Here is a 19,880-nt window from a genome sequence, read left to right as displayed (position 1 = left end):
AAATACAAAGCACAAAACCTCAAGGCCAAACTGATCTCTCTGGAAGCGAGGTAATACTGTTCCTTGAGGAGTTCTAGTTGGCTGAAGTTGCATAATAGTCTGTCTTTTCCACAATCTCTAGACTGTCTTACAAAAACATGAAACAAACTGTAGACACACAATGTACCTGGGTCAAACTGAACCAGCTTAGATGGAGTCATGGTGAAATCCTTTCCAACTGTAGCTGACACTTGGTTGACCTTAAGAGGGAAAAAAGAGAAGACATTCTTTTAATAAAAATATGCTGTGATAGAGAAATGCTGAGTCTTATCTCATACTAGACTAACTCATGTTCTTAAATCTGTTTCTAACATAAATTATCTTTTATTATAATACATCATTTTGGATCCATCTTCCTTAAAGTTACCTTTATTCCTAGACTAATATCAATGGAAGTACACATTAAACTTTTTATTTTTTGGCTTCTCCTTTATGAATAATTCAGTTGTTGGAGAAAGTAATGTGAATTTTAAACAATATTTTTCTCTTTGCTACAGATACTATTTTATTCCATGGCCTTCCCTCTACCCCAACATGGTCCTAAAATCATGCCTTGGAGGAAAGGAAGGGGCAGAGGAGAGAAGGAAAAGTGGGCTCTCCTGACAAATAGAACTCTGCTCTGTCAGTCAGTTGGAGGGATCCCACAAGCTCAGAGTGCAGCCTTCAGACCAGATGAATGAAAACAAGTCCATTCTCTTATCTGGATGAAGCCATTCCCCTTCACAGACAGGAATGAGGGCTCTGTGGGGATGACAGACCTGGGGAACAGCCACACAGAGGCCACCCACACCCAGAACTCAGGGCTTTAGAAGTTCCTTCAAGTAAGTTGTTAAAAAAAAAAGATGTCCTAGTCTAAAGAGACTACTGGCTGTTCTCCTGTTCCACTTCCCTGGGGCTGAAGGACAGAGATGATTTAAGGACTCTGACATCGTGCCCTTAACTTCCCCCAAGGAGCCTAAATATATGTGAAGAACACATATTTAGTTTGAAACATGGTTGAAAAAGAGTTTGAAAAAGAGGCTTCAGCTGGTTTGAAAAAGAGGTCATTGAATGGGATATTTGGGAAAGTGGGTTACTCATTTCTTCACTTTCTTACAAGGGATAAAGGGCACAATTCAAAATGCACAAATTCCTATTTCTTTGGTCTCAGACATGATCTCCATTTCTACCAAAGGCGCTAACATCTGCCAGTGGTCTGCAGTGGAAATGCTTTGCCCAAGAAGGGTCCTGCCAGGTGAATAAAGATGCACACGTGGAGAACCAACACGTGGACACAGTGCGGGGAGGAGAGGGTGGGACGAGTCAGGAGACCAGCTTTGACATATATACACTACCAGTGTAAACCAGCTAGATACAGTGATACACGGACATATATACATTAACATGTGTGAAACAGATAGCTACCACGTGTGAAACAGACAGCTGCTGTACAGCATAGGATGCTCAACTTGCTGCTGCTATGACCTAGATGAGTGGGCTGCAGGTGGGAGGGAGGAAGGTTTAAGAGGGAGGGGATATATGTATACACAGAGTTTATTCACTTTGTTATACAGCAGAAACTAATGCTACATTGTAAAACAATTATACTCCAATTAAAAAAAAAAGAAGAGCACTGCCTCCTAAACCCCTATTTGCTCTTTCTCTACGATGCCAAGGCTCCTCCCGAACAACCTTTCCCTGTGGAAAGGCAGCCCATTGTACACCTGTACCCACCATATGCTGGGAGTTACACTGCCTCGTGTGGTTCTTGCACATGCAATTACCTAGTATTTACCACCACTGAGTTTACAGAATCCTACGTGGGAAAAGAAATGGGCTAAGGTGAGGTGGTTGCAGCAGCCAGTCCGGTGCAGGTTGGTGATTCAAACCAAGGCAACAACAGAGGGTAGAAGCACTTTCTTAAGCAGCCAATCAACTCTGGTCTAAAGTGGCAGGCTGTGCTGTGGGCAGAGTGGTCCCTGAAAGACTCAGGCTGTTTGAGAAAGGCCTGCAGACACAGCCGGCAGCTTGTCTGTGCGTGCTCAGCTTCAGCAGACAACAGAGCTCCTGTCACACCAGATCTGTTCTTCCTGCCTGGCAAGGTGAACAGTTCTGTGGCCCAAAACTCCAGACTAGAGCATATGGTGCTTTCTCCGGAAGCCCAGAAGATTATTAGGAAACCATCCACGCAGAGTCTTTCTTTTTCCATAACCAATGTACTGGGAAGTTATAGGGGACACCAAGTTATCTGATCCTGTAACAATCATAAAGCACCCATCAGTTCAGTTCAGTTCAGTTGCTCAGTTGTGTCCGACTCTTTGCGACCCCATGAATTGCAGCACGCCAGGTCTCCCTGTCCATCACCAACTCCCGGAGTTCACTTAGACTCACATCCATTGAGTCAGTGATGCCATCCAGCCATCGATCAGGAAAACAGAACCTATGCCCACTGGAAAGATAAATGCTGAGTCTGGTATATAGTATAATCTACATGCACAAGGTTCTGAAGGTGATTTGAACTTATTTTTGTAACTGAGAATTCACTGAGATGGCATTTTCCCCCAGAACCTAATATCACTGCTTTTTTCCCCCCACTTTAGATTGAGGAGGAAGTCTTTACCAGCATTAGTATCTACAGGCTTTTCATGCTCTCATTCTCCCCATGTGCAGTTTTTCTAGAGACTCCTTAAAAACCCTTCCATTCTAGAAGCCATGGTTGTGCTCCATGTTCCATGTCAGTAGAAAGAAATACCAGGTGACTAATCCAAAATTAATTATTGAAAATTTCTTATATTTCAGGGTGCCTCTGTTGCTACATAGCCTCTTAATTTTGCATGACTTGGGTGATGCTTAAGACGGGTGTAATCCCTGATTTTTCTCATCCACTGAGACTACAGGAAGTGATCTTGGTGCATGCTAAGAGAAAGCCATACAAGGACTGAAGTTTGCAGACAACTTTCCTTTCCAAAACAGAGTTTGGCCCAAGTTCACTAAGTTGGGTAGATCTTATGAAATCAAACTTCAAGAGTTAAAGACCAGATTTAAAAACTAAAGATGGGTTAGAAAGAGCATATGTAGTAGCTAACGTATCTTGATAAATGATGGAGAGACAAAGAGGTTTTGTACTTAGACTTTCTGGAACAGAGCAACACTCCTGCAGTTTGAAGTTTCCTTAGTTACTCTGAGATTCTCTAAGGAAACAGTCAAAGGCCTAGGCTTTAGCTTGAAAGATGATAGTTTAGAGTTGTTACCTGTACACTCACAAAGGCTGAGTCCATGGAATATCCCCTTCTGGTAATTTCCAAGGGCAGCATGCCCATATTCTCACAGACCTCATATTCAGTCCGCGACCACTCAATATGAGACCACTTCAGTTCCAAACTATGCATGTAAGAAAAGAAAAAAAAGAAAATCATGAGAAATGCAAAGTGCAAGCCTGTGGGGCTCCTCTGCTGGGTATAAAACAACCACTGAGTGGTTCATCAACCTACACCAGTGCTACAAAGTCCTTGCATATGTTTGGTACCTTTTAGTTCACAAAGAACATCTACTAGCATTATCTCATTTGTTACTCTCAATACTGCTGTGAGGAAGACAGAGCATGTATTAGAATTCTATTTTATAAATGCAGAAATAAGTTTAAAAGTCTATCCAAGGTCTGTGGTTATCAATGATAAAGGAAGGGACTCAAATCTGAGAGTGTTTGGAAGGGAAAGGAGCAGGTGGTTAAGTTCAAGGAGATGTTCATTTTTGGAAAGGACATTGATACGAAACTTCTCTCCTATATTTTGGCCTCCTTCAATGGTACAACAAGGTCATTTCCAGGCACAGATCTTCTCTAAACTCAGGCTCAGTTTAATAACAAGATGTCTTTGAGAAGTGTCTAGGAATTAGAATGTGCATGTATTTTACAAGTTTATCCATCCCTCCTCTGTGTATGTGAAAGGACTATACTAACACATAGCTTGGTTGCAGCTATACAACTGAATAAACCTGTTAAAGAGAGAATGGTCTTTTTTTCCACACTATGTTTAGTGAGTCCAAAATTTGATAGAAACTGACTTCCTAAATCCTCATAATACAAAGAGGTATTTTTTTTTTTTGTCTTTTTCCTTTTCTTCAGAAAAGAACACTGAGCTTAGAGAGGTTAAATAACTAGCTCGAAGGCAAAATGCTATGACAAAGCTAACAGACAGCAGAGACAGAATCCTTAGCATAAATCTGAAACCAAATGCTTTGTTTCTTCTCTACCATTCTTCTTCCCAACTGAAGTTCTTCATGACTCGTGATCTGAGCTCAAGCAGTGGACTACAATTTTATCTTTATCCTGAAATAGTTCCCTTTTTGAGGTAAGAAAACTTGAAATGGTTCACCTGAACAGTAAGAAAATCTTTGAAGAGAACATTTTTTTACCCCCTGTAACCTGCAGCAACATAAAAGACATGAACAGTTTTTACTATGATCATTTAAGTCACTTCCATTGTTTTGGTTTTATTCATTTTCCTTTCACTCTCCATTCATAAAACCCTCAGAGTGTGCCTTACTGTATTCCCAAACTTCCACTTAGATTCAGGTCTTCCCTCTGGACTTTTAAATTTACTTCTTACAGTGTTTTTCCTTGCAGAGCTAGAAATTCTGGGTGCTACTGAGTAGAGTGAGGAGGATCACAAATTTCAAAGAACACGCCACACTTTCCTGGAGATCATTCCTAATAGAGAGTAATAAGTTTGTCCTCTAGTCAACCCTTTATGTCCTTGCACCAGTCACGTGTCACAGCCACAGCCTATATATTAAGTTCAGTAGCAAAACAAACTCAACAGCACTGTGTCCCACGCTACCAACCAGCAGCCGGTGAGACAATGGTAGTGTGGAAGCATGGAATTATTCCAGAGGTTCAAGAATTTGTATTAATATATATGTTGATTCAATCAATAGACATGACATGTATTGTTATTGGCATGCTGGGCTTCACAAACTTTTGACATGAAAATTGGATACTTATATTAAATAATATTGAGAACCTCATGGGCCTTGATGAAATCGATTTCAAATCTGACACGAGACAGATCAAGAAAGAAAGAAATGACAATGCCTAAAGAATCACAAGATAACAAGCAACATGGATGTTATAAACGCCAATAGAAATAACACGTTGCAAAGAATTCCCAAAGGATCCAGCCAGATAGGAAAGGGAAACAAAATCAACAAGAATGATTGGAAGAGAAAATAGAAAGATAAAACAGGAAGGAAAAGGGAACCGTGGGAACCAGTGAAATAAATACACAGAGATGGATTTCAACTAAGTCTGCGTAAGGTTTAAATGAGTTTCAACGTTCAATCTTCTAAGAATCTATGCATTGCTGATGCTAACCACAACCAGCAAAAATTCATCAATGTCACTCTGCAGGTCCAGATGACCCTGAGGCCTAAAGTGAAGTGTGGTTTGATCGCTGATCTAGATCAGGGGATCATGCAGAGTGACATTCAGTTTCAAAGCATTAAGGGTTTTGGTGTTTGGGAATGTGCACACATCACCCTGATATATCACTGGAACAGCGCACGACGCTTAGAGGTTAAGGTTGTAATTATACAACATTCTATTTCACTTTCTTAAAACTATTCCCTACAAATAATAAATACCTATTTGAAAGCTATGAAATTGAAGCCAGGCTACATATTTTCAGAAAAATATTTAAATCATGAGGCACTTGCATACCCAGAGGACACATGCTTTGAAAGTGTTTTTTGTTTTCTTCAGTATTGTATTTAAGAAGGCCTTTCTACACTGAGCCTGTGGTTGCTTAAACTCTACACAAACACCTGAAAGAAAAGTAAGAGATTTAGTCAGTCACCTGGGAATCCTCCCTACAAGAAGCCACATGGACAGATGTTTGGTATCATGCAGATAACCAGAGGCAGAAACCCATGAGAGAACTGTGGAAAGCTCTGGACTGGGAGGTGTCAAGCAGACAGGGGTCGGTTCACATCTTCACATTTTAATGACCCCCCCTTCTATTATCATAAAGTTCAGCTCGTTCTGAAGTCAGAAATAAAGTTTATGGACACACTTTCTGTGAAACCCACATGGCAATCATTGTGAGTCAGCAGGACACAAGAACTCCTCAAGCCCCAAGGTTAGGATTTCTTGCCCTTGACATTTGGGACCAGGTGATTCTTTGTGGTGGGAGGCTGTCCTGTGCACCGTACGATGTGTCCCAGTGGGAACTTCCTCACTGATCTAGTGGGCAAGACTCTGCCTTCCAATGCGGGGGCACAGGTTCTATCTCTGGTCAGGGAATTAAGATTCCACATGCTGCAGGGTGCAGACAAAAAAAAAAAGTGTTTAGTAACATCCCTGGCTTCTACTCACTAGATCCCTTAGATGCAGCCATGCCATTCCATTCTAGTTACAACAGTCAAAATTATTTCTGGACATTTCCAAATGTCCCTCACGGGGAAAGTCATCTTTCTGAAGTGATTTCGCAGACTCATCACAACAGAAAATTCTATTTAATCTATAAGTCAAGTTTTGGTTCTCAACAACTGTCATGAATGAAAGACATAGTCTGTGGGGTCTGTCCAGACTATTTAATTTCTATTCCTCCATCCTATGTCTTTCATGATGTAGGGCTGAGATCATCACAATACTGTAAAGTAATTATCCTCTAATTAAAATAAAAATTAAAAAATAAAGGCAAAAGTACCCAGCATATGTAATAAAAAGATATAACATCTCACATGAAAAAGAAATTAAATGGGATGAGACTTCCAGTTCTTCTCTTAGTCAAAGACAAGACAAACTGTTTAATTACCCAGTTTAGCAATCTACCTCCAAAGTCCAGCATGTGTAATCCCCTTTAATCTGATTAACTCTCATTTTCCAAAGTACGAATAACATACTATTTAATTCACTTAAGTACTAAGGTAGTTAGCTAAGTATCTAGGTACTCAGCTCCAAGTAAACAGGGGTCTTTAGTTCACTGATGTATCACGAAGTGCCTTGTAGGGTGACTAGGACATAATAAGTGCTCAATAAATATTTGCTCAAGGAAATAATGAACTTTGTTTAACCTACTGTTTGAAAAGCTAAATTGACCACTGAAACTTTTTTTCTTTCTATCCCTATTCACATATTTCACACAATTTGAAAAGAAAAATTCTAGGCCAGATGACCCTCACATGGTTTTTCTAGCCCTGACTTATTCTGGATTCTTGGAATCCAGGTCATACTGGATTGTATTAGCTTGAGAGAAAGATGGCATTGGTAAACGAGCATTCTATCATAAAGCATGGTGTCACATGCATGCTTCTCAACATGTGACAGTATCTAGAAACAGCTTTATTTTTCATAATGGGAGGAAGGTGATACTGGTACTTAGTGGGTGTAGTCCAGGGATGTTGCTAAATATTCTTCAATGTACAGGATACCCAACTCACCCTCCACCCAAGCCCTACGACAAAGAATTGTCTCAACCAAATAGTCAAGAGTGTTGAAGCAGAGTCAAAAATGTATGCTTTCTGATATTCTACTTTGTGGCTGTTGTTGCTAAGTCACTAAGTCATGTCTGACTCTTTGCGACCCCAATGACTGCAGCACGCCAGGCTCTCCCATCCTTCACCATCTTCCAGAGTTTGCTCAGATTCATGTCTGTTGAGTCGGTGATGCTATCTAACCATTTTGTGGCTACCTGGTTCATTTATATGAAGGAACAATGAACCAAAAGAACCATCTGGAATTAAACTTTATTTTGGGATTTGGGACATTAATCCAGGTTAACAAGAAAATGTAAAAAAGGTACTTGGCTGCTCTCTGCCTCAGTTTCCTCACTACCCCAAGTACAATAATAATGAGCCTGTACTTCAAAGAGGTTGAATGAACCTTAATGAACATTCATTAAGTACTCTGAGCTTCTCAGTGAAAGGTTTTATAGTAGCTAAAACAGTGATTAAATTATTCTTATAACTAGATCTTATAATCAAGTAGCATATGACTTAAGAAAATCAAAACGTTAAAAAATATTTTCTAAGTATTCAATCCAAGACTTATCAATTCAAAGAGGATGCTATTAAGCTCCATAAAAATGCTATGAACACCTGTGTTTTCCTTTCTGTCTTTCTCTCATGATAATGGGGAAACGGTGCTTAGTCAGGAAGCAGCATAGTGAGTACCCCAAACAAGTGCTTTGGAGTCAGACACATCTCATAACCACTTATTAGTGTGCGATTATGGTCAGTTACTCAGTCTCTCTGGACCACAATTTTCATCATCTGTAAAATGAGGGAAATTACATTCATGTCAAATGATGCAAATTAAAATTTGTTAATATGTATAAAGCACCTGTACACAGTGGGTGCTTAATAAGGGCTATTTCCCTTTCCTTCCTCTGTGGTTTCTTAGATCTAATCTAGAGACAAATACTTTAACTTCTGGCTTGCAGGTAACATGAAAGCTTTACCTAACCAAGAGTTTCAACCTCTTCCCCTATAACGTGTTTCATAAAAGTTGTTAAAGCATTACTAAGTTTGCCTGCTAGGGAGGAGAAGGATCAGGGTGCTTGGGAGTCATGGAGCAGCTGGGGAAGCAGCCACTGAGTTATGAAGAACTTCAGCAGGGGTCAACTTTCGTTTTGAAGCTCACCTTTTCTGCAGTGGGTGCAAGAAAGAGGTCAACACTGAATGCATGTTAAGAAACTGCCTTGGTCAGACGTCAGCTACATTCTGTGGTCTGCAAAGGTGTTTTTGATGAATGATGCAGTTCCTACGTGACAGAGTTTGGGTGGGATGCAGACCATCTTGAGATTCACACTGGACATGAGAACGGCACGCTAAGGCACACACCGAGAAGATGAGCACTCACATTGAGGTCAGGAGGTCCTGGTGCACTGTGGGCTCTGCCATTTATTCACTTAGTGGCTGCTGGCCAATTACTTGAATGCTTTGAGCCTGATTTCCTTATCACCCTCAGAGAACTGTTTTGCAGATTAAAATGGAAAACATATGTGAAAGCATCTAGCACAGTGCCTGAAATTTAGGCACTTAACCAAATCTAAATTTTGACGCAAATTCCCATGGATTTCAACATTCTGTAGTAACTTCTGTTTACAAATGTCTTCTAAACGTATCACATGAAAAGCTTGTGCCATGAGCTATTCTGGGGCAGGGTGGTCTCGGCTTTATAATCAAATCATATTGAGATATGTTGCATATTATATCCCTCTCTTGAAGATTCCCAATGCACACACGCATCTTTGTGACTTTGGCAATGTGATGCATTAGTGAGTCATAATAACTTGATCACATCAAGATTTCCTAACACCATTTCTAATGAAAAGTCTATTGACCCTTCAGGACTGATGCACTATAGAAATGCTGCCATAGCAGGAACTTATTAGCAATCAAGACTCCGGAACAATTCTCACTGAACATGGGTTCTTCTTATTCTATAAAGAGCCTCCTTTCTGCTCCTGATTGCATCCACCAGTCCCTTTAGCTTCATTGCAGAATGTTGTCACCCCTTGAAATATATAGAATAGTAATCTATTAATCCTAAACCAAACCAGAACACAAAGTTCACTGCATTCAGATTATTAACAAGAATATGGATTGCTCACTTTGTGAACGTCTCAGAGTCCTTTTCTAACTCATGGGCCTTAGCTGGCCACCAAAGGCCTCTGGGAAACTTCTTCAGTCAATCATTGTCCCCCACAAGAATGCACAGTAGTAATCACCACTGCAGGTCATGTTTGTCACGGACTTTAAATAGACGCTCTCACATGTTTTACCTCATTTGTTCCTCTAAATAAATTGTGATACTGCCCCCAATTTACAGATGAGATAACTAAGATAACTAAACACTTGACCTAGGTCAATGGCAAAGTCAAAGCCCAAGCTGTTCTTTGGCTCTGAGTCCAGTGGTTTACTGTATATTATCTATCCCATTATCCCCAGTTCATTAGCCATGGAGTACACACTCATACTGAGACATGTAATTTACATTTAAGCTCCTTGAGGAGTCAGTATTCTTCCTTTCTTGTTGCTTTGATGGCCAAAGATTGGAGAAAAATATGGAGCTGAGTCTGTTGCTTCTTTCCCCTTAGGCCAGTTCAGCACACTCATTAAGAGTAGGCAAGAAGTCCTCTAGTGCAGTGAGGAAAACCACAGATTTGAGAGTCATAATTTCTGTGCCAAAATCTTGGCTCCTTCTCTGATGAGCTGTATGAGCTTGGAAAAGTCACTTCCTATCTCCTTGCCTCAGTCTCCTCACCTGTAAATTCTGGATTATGATGCTACCTAACTTAAAGTTTGTTGTGATGATTAAATGAAGAGCAATGAAGTAGAGTAGAAAGCTATAGTGTAAATGCCTGTGATTTATTCTATACAGGTAGCTAGGTTCCTGCTAGCTCTCGGAAGACAGATCATTATTCATAACATTGTTTCCTACTGGGAAAAAAAAAAAAAAAAGTTCTTCTTGTTCCAAAAAGTATCTACTTACAAATGAGGTTAGAGACAACTATATCCTTCAAAACCTATAAAGATAAGTGCTTAGTAACTTCTACCTGCTCTTCCCTCCACCCACTCTAGAGAAAACAACTTAATATATGTCAGATCAAATCAAAGTTATTTGGGGATTAACTCTCAGTGGACATATTTTGCTTTATATTCCACTGATTCCAATCATTACAAGCCGAATTAGAAACATCTTCAGCATAGGTTCCTGAAAATAGGTATCTAGTAGAAGTAGGAATCTATTTTAAAAGTTTCAAGTAAAGTTATAAATTCTGAGGTTCTGCAATAAACTTGAAAATTATTCAAAATCATAAATTATCTTCAAAAGCAGTGTCCTTGGTTACAGTGAGGAACTTGGGGGGATGTAGAAACTTTCCTGGTGATCCAGGGGTTTAATGCTGTACTCCCAAAGCAGGGGGCATAGGTTTGACCCCTGGTTGGGGAACTAAGATTCTACAAACTGCAAGATGTGGCCAATGAAAAAAAGGTTTGTGGGTGAAGCAATATCAATCTAGCTCTATTTCTGTGTTCCCATGTGGAAGACCAACAGTCAGCATTAGTTCAGTAGCAAGTCTGATCAATATTTTTATGTTTATATGTTGAACAATTAAAAAGCAAGTGAAATCAAGTTATTAATATTTTTGAATAGGATTTTTTAAAAAAATTATTGAGAATTGACTACATTTGTCTGAAATTGCAAGTAGGTAATTTATTTTCCATAAAGATTATAATCCCAAGGAGCCATTTTTCTGAGGCAGGAGCATTTTAATGGGAAGTGGGCATCCATTTTAACTTTAAAGTATCATGATTGAATTTTCATGTCAGGGTCCAGTTCTTCCTTGCTTACACCTATTTCCCAGATGCTTATACTGTGCACCTGGCCTACAGTGGCCACTCAATAAAAATCTGGACCAGATTTTTTTTTATGCTATTGGCAATAGAGGTGCGATTCTGAGAACAAGATTTGGTCAAGATGCATTTTTCTAGCAATGACCACAGAGACCTCTGCTGGCAGATACTGGGACAACAATTCAGGATCAGAAAGAAAAAGCAAAAATGAAGAGATCAGAGGTGAATTTCTCAATTTTCTTGTCTTTCTTTGTCCATACTCTGTCATAAAAGCCCCATAAGAAGCTGTCCTCATTATGGTGTGTGGTTTGATAGAGTCAATACTAAAACTAGAATAAATGAACAACTTTTCTCTGAGGTGAGAGGGAAGGGTATCAACTTAGAAAGAAAAAACGTGGAGAACTGGATTGTGATTTCTGGGATCATTTGATAGCTGTTATTCAAAGTGTACCTTAAAAAAAAAATCTAGACTAGTGACCTGGTAAGTGAAATTACTATGGTCTGTTAATATGGTTAATTTTGAGGATTTGATACTCTGGTTTTTCTGAGGGTCCTATATTTGACACAACTTCAAAGTATTACTTAATACCTCCCCCAAGTCTGTTTTCCTCTTTTACACTGTCTTCTCCTTACCCATGTTAGGTTTATTAACTTACAAAAGGAGTCGCTAGTAATTGCTTGGGTTTGGGGGGAAGAGGAGATGTTTTGCTAACCTTTCCTGACTCCCCCACTCTCTAGATATTTTAGAAATTTAGATTTAGGAACCTGTGGGTCCTAACACAGTCCTACAGTGACCTCTTGCTGCATGATTTGTACATGAGCCTACAAGCCCAGTCCTGGATACCAGTGACTTGTCAAGATAGAAACCTCTGTGGGTGTGAAAGGATATGCGTTTGTAAATGCATGCATAAAATGAATGACCCAGCCCCAAACAACTAAACTTTTTAACACTTTTTAACACAGAATAATCACATTCTGTGATTATCAAGCAGCAACAGAAGTTTGAACTTCCCCAGTGGCTCAGTGGTAGTGAATCTGCCTGCCAATGTAGGAGACACAGGTTTGATCCCTGATCCAGGAAGATCCCCTGGAGAATAAAATGGAAATCCACTTCAGTATCCTGGAAATCCCACAAACAAAGGCACCTGGAGGGCTACAGTCCATCGGGAAGCAAAAGAGTCGGACACGACTTAGTGACTAAACAGCAACGATAGAAGTTTCTCTTTCCAAAATAAATTCTAGGAGCTGGGGAAATCATCTACCAATTTGTCCCTTAGATTCTGTTGAAAAAAGAGGATACATTCTGGACATTATATGCAGGTCTTAAATAAGCAAAAGAATTTACCTTTGAGGAGTGGCAGAGTTCCCTGTGGGATCCATGACTTGAAATTCCATGGTATCTGAATTTACTTCCAAAGATGGGTTTATGATGTAAAGAATGGTCTTACTGTTTAAGTCCTTCTGGCTAAATTTCTCATAGATAAATTCACCTACAAAAAGAAGTAAATGATTTTCATCGGTAATCAAACAAAATATTAGATAAGAGCTGAAACAATATTTATGGCTGTTTTATTTTTATTTTTTTTCCATTTTTCTTTTTTTTTAATTTATTTTTTATTTTACTTTACAATTCTGTATTGGTTTTGCCATACATTGACATGAATCCACCACGGGTGTACGTGCGTTCCCAAACATGAACCTTAAAATATTTAAAGTAAATCTTTTAAAGAAATTAATAAAATGTAACCATCTTAAAACTCAAAGTCAATTAACTAAAATTACTTTGTTTCAAACATTGTACCTTAAATATGAAAACAGAGAGTGAATAGGAAAATCTAGCAATAAAATCTAAAATTCTGCGCCATCCTGTGATCACTCTCTTCATAAAGTAGAAGTAACATACAATTCAGAGAAAACTTACATCAAAAAGTTGTTTTTAATGAACTTACATCGCTCAGAAATTCATGATATAAGAAAATGGGTCACAAATATGAATTTGGTCCTGACAATGTATTCCTGTGAATACCTTACGATCTAGCTATTGAAAAAAAAGTTATACATAATAAACAGTTGTGCATCAGTATCCAGTTCTCCCACTCAAGATGAATTTAGGAAAATTTAGCTTTAAATCCTCTTTAGCATGGATACTGATTTATAAACTGCATCTGTAAGTAAGCCTTGGGGAGTATTTACCAAATGGGCCTGAACTTAATTACAAATTACCTTCTAGATTGCCAACCGCTGAGTATTTTAAAATGAGCAAGGATTAAGGAAGGCAGTACCTGTCATTGAGTTCTCCAGATGCCCATGTTGGGGGCCTCGTAAAATCTTAAAGATGATCTGATTATCATCACTGTCGGGGTCTGATGCCTTCAACACGCGGGAAGTAATGTAAATCCCGTAACAACCATTTTTCAAGAGCCCTACTTGAGAAGGGGAATGCAAGTGTGTGATGCGGGGGGCCGCTTTGTCCAACTGGTCCACCTGAATGATCAATAATCACATACAATGTTAAGCAAAGCCTTCTCATTCCCAAGCAACACAGGGGCTTAAATGGTTCAACAATGACAAACTCTCCTGAATTTCAGATTCCTTATCCTCCTCATTGGTTAACTTCTGTTAAAAGCTACCTCATTCACAATGTCGTCAGCAAATATCATAGTGCCCGGAAGAGAGGTTAACTTTCTGTTATAAGCTTTGACTCAGCCCTATTTATTTGGCCACTGTCTGGCTCCCCCATTAGACCTAAGCTCCCTGAGGGCAGACACCATGTCTTTTTTCCCCTCAACTAGTCCCTGCAGCTGGCACAATGCCCAACCATCACAGGAGCTCAAGAAACACTTGTTGGATTAATACTTTATCCCCAAATGAAACTATCGTGATTCTAGCAAAGTAAAAAATGAGTGTCCACAATAAGACCATATATTTTTTTGTGTTTATATAATAAACTACCAGTCATCTATTGATAAGAAAAGGAGATAGGATAAACTAGTAACGAAATTCAGTGTTAACCAATAAAAAATAAAAATCAGAAAGTTTCAGAATAGGAGACAACTACCATTTTTGTTCAAAACAAGTACATATATATGTTCACACAGACACAGACAAAATTTTGGGAGCACGTGTACAAACATGTTCATTTGTCTTCAGATGGGGAAAAATAAGCTCTCCTTTGAGTATTTCTATATGGAATTTTTTAACAATGAAATATTTTTCTGTTAAGTTGGCAATCTGCTTTTTAAAATAAAAAAGCAATCACACCTCACATTGGTAAATGTTTGAAGAAACAGACATTTTTCTATTTTGTTGGAAGGAATGCCAATTAGTGAAAATCTTTTGGAGATAAACTTGATATATATGTATATTAATAATGTGCATATACTGTGATTCAAAATTTCCACTTTTTGAGTATACCCTACAGAAACAGATGTGTAGACAAAGAATATATATATGACTATTAACTAAAATATAATTTGTAATAGCAAATAATAAAAAATTCCATAAAACTTGGAAGTCCTACAGGGGAATTGCAAACTATCTCTGCCCGAGATTGAGTGCCATGCAGCCTTTATCAATTATATTATCAAGGAAGATTTAATGACATGTGGAAATTTTTAAGAGTGGAAACAATATGCTTAATAGTACATATAATATCATCTCTTTGTTATTTCAATAAAAGACTGCAAACAAGCCACTGATCACAGTGGGATAATGAAGAATTATTTTCTAGACCTTTTCTGTAATTTATGAATTTTTTAACAACAATTATTTTGTAAGCTGAAGTAGCAACACACAGTTTTAAAGGTTACAGTCATTCTCCTTTCCTAAAAAAGTGAGGATGGCACCCTCAGAGCTGTGAGGTGGGGAGGCAGTTATCATGGCCTTTTGGGGAAGAAGCTCAGAGTGACTAGAAGGAAGTACAGTCAATGGCAAGAGAAGAAAAATAAAGATATTTTAAGACATGTGAGTAATCCTCAAAGTTGGTAAATACATTGTGTGTGCAGAATTTTTTAATTATATTTTCCTTAAATATAGAAGCATTATAAAAGGAATAAATGCCTGCTGTAATCATTTGCTTTTAAAAATGTTAATATCTACGCTTTGGGCTTTGGGCCGCCTGCTGTGTCTTTGGTCCTACTCTGTGTTAAAATCCATCCTAAAATTCTAGTTTCTTCTTCAAAAGCAAGGTCTTTTGACTCAGGATACCAGAAGCATTTTAAAATATTAGAGTACAGACATTTTTTTTAAAAAGGCTATATCCTTACAACCATTTGTGTTGGATTTACTAAAACTTATGTCACACTTGCCTAAACCATAGGAAGCAGTGGCACTGGTCCTCTGTCCCTCACCCCTACCCCCATCTCATTCTAAGAAAGATTACAGAAATCATCGCACTAAGATTGCAGAATTTTGGTCAGCAACACAGAAAAACCGTAACTCAAAAAGATACATGTGCCCCATGTTCATAGCAGCACTATTCACAATAGCCAAGGCCTAAATGTCCATCAGTAGATGAATGGATAAAGAAGATACGGTACACAATGGAATACTTCTCAGTCATAAAAATGAATGAAATAATGCCATTTGCAGCAACATGGTTGGATCTGGAAATCATACTAAGTGAAGTAAGTCAGAATGAGAAAGACAAATATGTAGTATCACTTATATGTGGTATCTAAAGATCACACAAATGAACCTATCTATGGAACAGAAACAGAATCAGGACATAGAGAATAGACTGGTGGAGAAGGGGTTGGGAGAGGGATGGAGTGGGAGGTGGGAGTAGCAGATGTAAGCTTTAATATCTATTAACAGAATGGATAAACACCAAAGACTGACTATATAGGATGGAGAACTGTATTCAACATCCTACAATAAATTGTAATGGAAAAGAATATCTTAAGAAAAAAGGAACGTAAATATATGTATAGCTGAATCACTTTGCTGTACAACAGTAATTAACACATTGAAATCTTCAATTAAAAAAAGATGCAGAGTCTTAGACAGACAGACATGATTTCCTACAAATGAATGTCAGATTAGTGCCTGTTGGTGTTGATAAAATACAACTGTGTTTTGTGTTTAAGTCCTGTAGCTTTGCCCTCAGTTACTCAGTTTGGGAATATAAGTGGTACACCTATGTTTAGGAGATTCAGTTCAGTTCAGTCGCTCAGTCTGTCCAACTCTTTGTGACGCCATGGACTGCAGCATGCCAGGTCTCCCTGCCCATCACCAACTCCTGGAGCTTACTCAACTCATGTCCATTGAGTCAGTGATGCCATCCAAGCATCTCATCCTCTGTCGTCCCCTTCTCCTCCCACCTTCAATCTTTCCCAGCATCAGGGTCTTTTCCAATGAGTCAGTTTTTCGCATCAGGTGGCCAAAATATCACAGTTTCAGCTTCAGTATCAGTCCTTCCAACGAATATTCAGGACTAATTTCCTTTAGGAAGGACTGGTTGGATCTCCTTGCAGTCCAAGGGAATCTCAAGAGCCTTCTCCAACACAACAGTTCAAAAGCATCAACTCTTTGGCACTCAGCTTTCTTTATAGTCCAACTCTCACATCCATACATGGCTACTGGAAAAACCACAGCTTTGATTAAACAAACATTTGTTGGCAAACTAATGTCTCTCCTTTTTAATATGCTGTCTAGGTTAATAGCTCTTCTTCCAAGGAGCAAGCGTCTTCTAATTTCATGGCTAGAGTCACCATCTTCAGTGATTTTGGAGCACCCCCCCCCCAACAAAAAACAGTTTCTCACTGCTTCCATTGTTTTCCCATCTATTTGCCATGACGTGATGGGACCAGATGCCATGATCATCGTTTTTTGAATGTTGAGTTTTAAGCCAACTTTTTCACTCTCCTCTTTCACTTTCATCAAGAGGCTCTTTAGTTCTTCTTCACTTTCTGCCATAAGGGTGGTGTCATCTGCATGTCTGAGGTTATTGATATTTCTCCCGGCAATCTTGATTCCAGCTTGTGCTTCATCCAGCCCAGCGTTTCTCATGATGTACTCTGCATATAAGTTAAATAAGCAGGGTGACAATATACAGCCTTGACATACTCCTTTCCCAATTTGGAACAAGTTTGTTTTTCCATGTCCAGTTATAACTGTTGCTTCCTGACCTGCATAAAGGAGGCAGGATTTCTCAGGAGGCAGGTCAGGTGGTCTGGTATTCCCATCTCTTGAAGAAGTTTCCACAGTTTGTTGTGATCTACGCAGTCAAAGGCTTTGGTATAGTCAATAAAGCAGAAGTAGATGTTTTTCTGGAACTCTCTTGCTTTTTTTGATGATCCAGAGGATGTTGGCAATTTGATCTCTGGTTCCTCTGCCTTTTCTAAATATGGCTTGAACATCTGGAAGTTCACAGTTCACATACTGTTGAAGTCTGGCTTGGAGAATTTTGAGCATTATTTTGCTAGTGTGTGAGATGAGTACAATTGTGTGGTAGTTTGAGCATTTTTTGGCATTGCCTGCCTTTGGCATTGGAATGAAATCTGGCCTTTTCCAGTCCTGTGGCCACTGCTGACTTTTCCAATGCTGACATATTGAGTGCAGCACTTTCACAGCATCATCTTTCAGGATTTGAAATAGCTCAACTGGAATTCCATCACCTCCACTAGCTTTGTTCATAGTGATGCTTTCTAAGGCCCACTTGACTTCACATTTCAGGATGTCTGGCTCCAGGTGAGTGATCACACCATCATGATTATCTTGGTCATGAAGATCTTTTTTGTACATTTCTTCTGTGTATTCTTGCCACCTCTTCTTAATATCTTCTGTTTCTGTTAGGTCCATACCATTTCTGTCCTTTATCGAGCCCATCTTTGCATGAAATGTTCCCTTGGTATCTCTAATTTTCTTGAAGAGATCTCTAGTCTTTCCCATTCTATTGTTTTCCTTTATTTTTTTGCATTGATCCCTGAGGAAGGCTTTCTTATCTCTCCTTGCTATTCTTTGAAACTCTGCAGTCAAATAGGTATATCTTTCCTTTTCTCCTTTGCCTTTTGTGTCTTTTCTTTTCTCAGCTATTTATAAGGCCTCCTCAGACAACAATCTTGCCTTTTTGCGTTGGTTTTTCTTGGAGATGGTCTTGATCACTGCCTCCTATACTTTGCCACGAACCTCCATCCATAGTTCTTCAGGCACTCTATCAGATCTAGTCCTTTGAATCTATTTGTCACTTCTACTGTATAATCATAAGGGATTTGATTTAGATCATACATAGCTAAATCAAACGGTCTACTGGTTTTCCCTACTTTCTTCAGTGTAAGTCTGAATTTGGCAATATGGTGTTCATGATCTCAGCCACAGTCAGCTCCCAGTCTTGTTTTTACTGACTGTATAGAGCTTCTCCATCTTTGGCTGCAAAGAATATGATCAATCTGATTTAGGTATTGACCATTTGGCCTAATTCATCACTCAGTGGTGGCCAATGTCATATTTTCTTGCCAGAAAGAGCTCTCAAAAGCAAGAGACTGAGGAGGTCACCACCTCTTCTGCATTACAGGTGGGTCAGTCAGTTCCTGAGTTATTTGACTCCTCTGCTCAAAGACATCAGGAAGTTCGGGGGAATTATGGGAGAAAGTTTGAGGCTTTCCTTCTGAGGTTTTTTGTTTGTTTTGTTTACACAAAAGGCAAGGAAAACCTTGTACTTTCGATGAAAAACTTCTGCAACATGTATTCAACAATTCCCTATCAGTTAACTCTACAACTTCAAGAGATAAGGCTCTTGTGATAAAAACACTCCATAAGATACTTTTGCTGTTGGGAGAAACCTGATTGAAGTTCTGGTACTCTCTTCAAACTCTAACCCCTTTTCCCTCCCTGTTCTGGAGTGTAGATAGGAACTCTTACACTGGCATTCAGAATTGATAATTCCTACATATTTGTAACCAAATAGAAGTGAAGTGAAGAGAAGTCGCTCAGTCATGTCTGACTCTTTGCGACCCCATAGACTGTAGCCTACCAGGCTCCTCCATCCATGGGATTTTCCAGGCAAGAGTACTGGAGTGGGGTGCCATTGCCTTCTCCAGATAAACCAGAACATTATGCCAGGTTGGGTAGTACTATGACATTTCTCTACATAGCATGGGGGTGGGGGTAGTCAGGAGTCAAGAAAAATATAAACTGACTGAAGAGTGGGAGGGAACTGACAACAATTAAAACATGTAATAAAAAAAGAAATTAACTTTACGATGCACAAGGTATTTCTTACATACTCTACCAATAATATCAACCCCTTCTCTCTTCTCCCAGTGTATCATAATCTCATTCCACTTTCTAGACTTCCTTATAGTCAAAGATTCATCTTGCATCCACTCCGTGTTATCATAACTCCCCATTTTTACCCTCAGATCTCACTTTACATAAAGACTGTGATGGTTAATTCTACATGCCAATTTAGCCAGGATGTTTGGTCAAGCTAGATGTTCCTGTGAAGGCATTTTTTTAAATTGATGAGTATTTCAATCAATAGACTTTGAGTAAAGCAGATTACCCTC

At 39.0% G+C, this 19,880-nt stretch overlaps 1 protein-coding gene across 2 annotated transcripts in view; it reads right to left on the bottom strand.

Moving 5' to 3' along the window:
* The window catches only part of FREM1 (FRAS1 related extracellular matrix 1), a 149,508-nt gene that overhangs the window by 22,210 nt on the left and 107,418 nt on the right, over positions 1-19,880 (bottom strand). For both annotated transcript variants that reach the window (XM_040240145.1, XM_040240154.1), the window contains 4 exons: positions 13,656-13,857; positions 12,719-12,863; positions 3,270-3,399; positions 167-239 (listed from right to left, as the gene is read on the bottom strand). In XM_040240145.1, coding sequence (XP_040096079.1) covers positions 167-239; positions 3,270-3,399; positions 12,719-12,863; positions 13,656-13,857 — 550 coding nt within the window. The remainder of the gene's footprint in view (positions 1-166; positions 240-3,269; positions 3,400-12,718; positions 12,864-13,655; positions 13,858-19,880) is intronic.

This window comes from Oryx dammah, unplaced genomic scaffold, assembly GCF_014754425.2.
Source record: "Oryx dammah isolate SB20612 unplaced genomic scaffold, SCBI_Odam_1.1 HiC_scaffold_1, whole genome shotgun sequence".
Taxonomy (NCBI): Eukaryota; Metazoa; Chordata; class Mammalia; order Artiodactyla; family Bovidae; genus Oryx; species Oryx dammah.
This window is presented reverse-complemented; position numbering and strand designations above follow the sequence as displayed.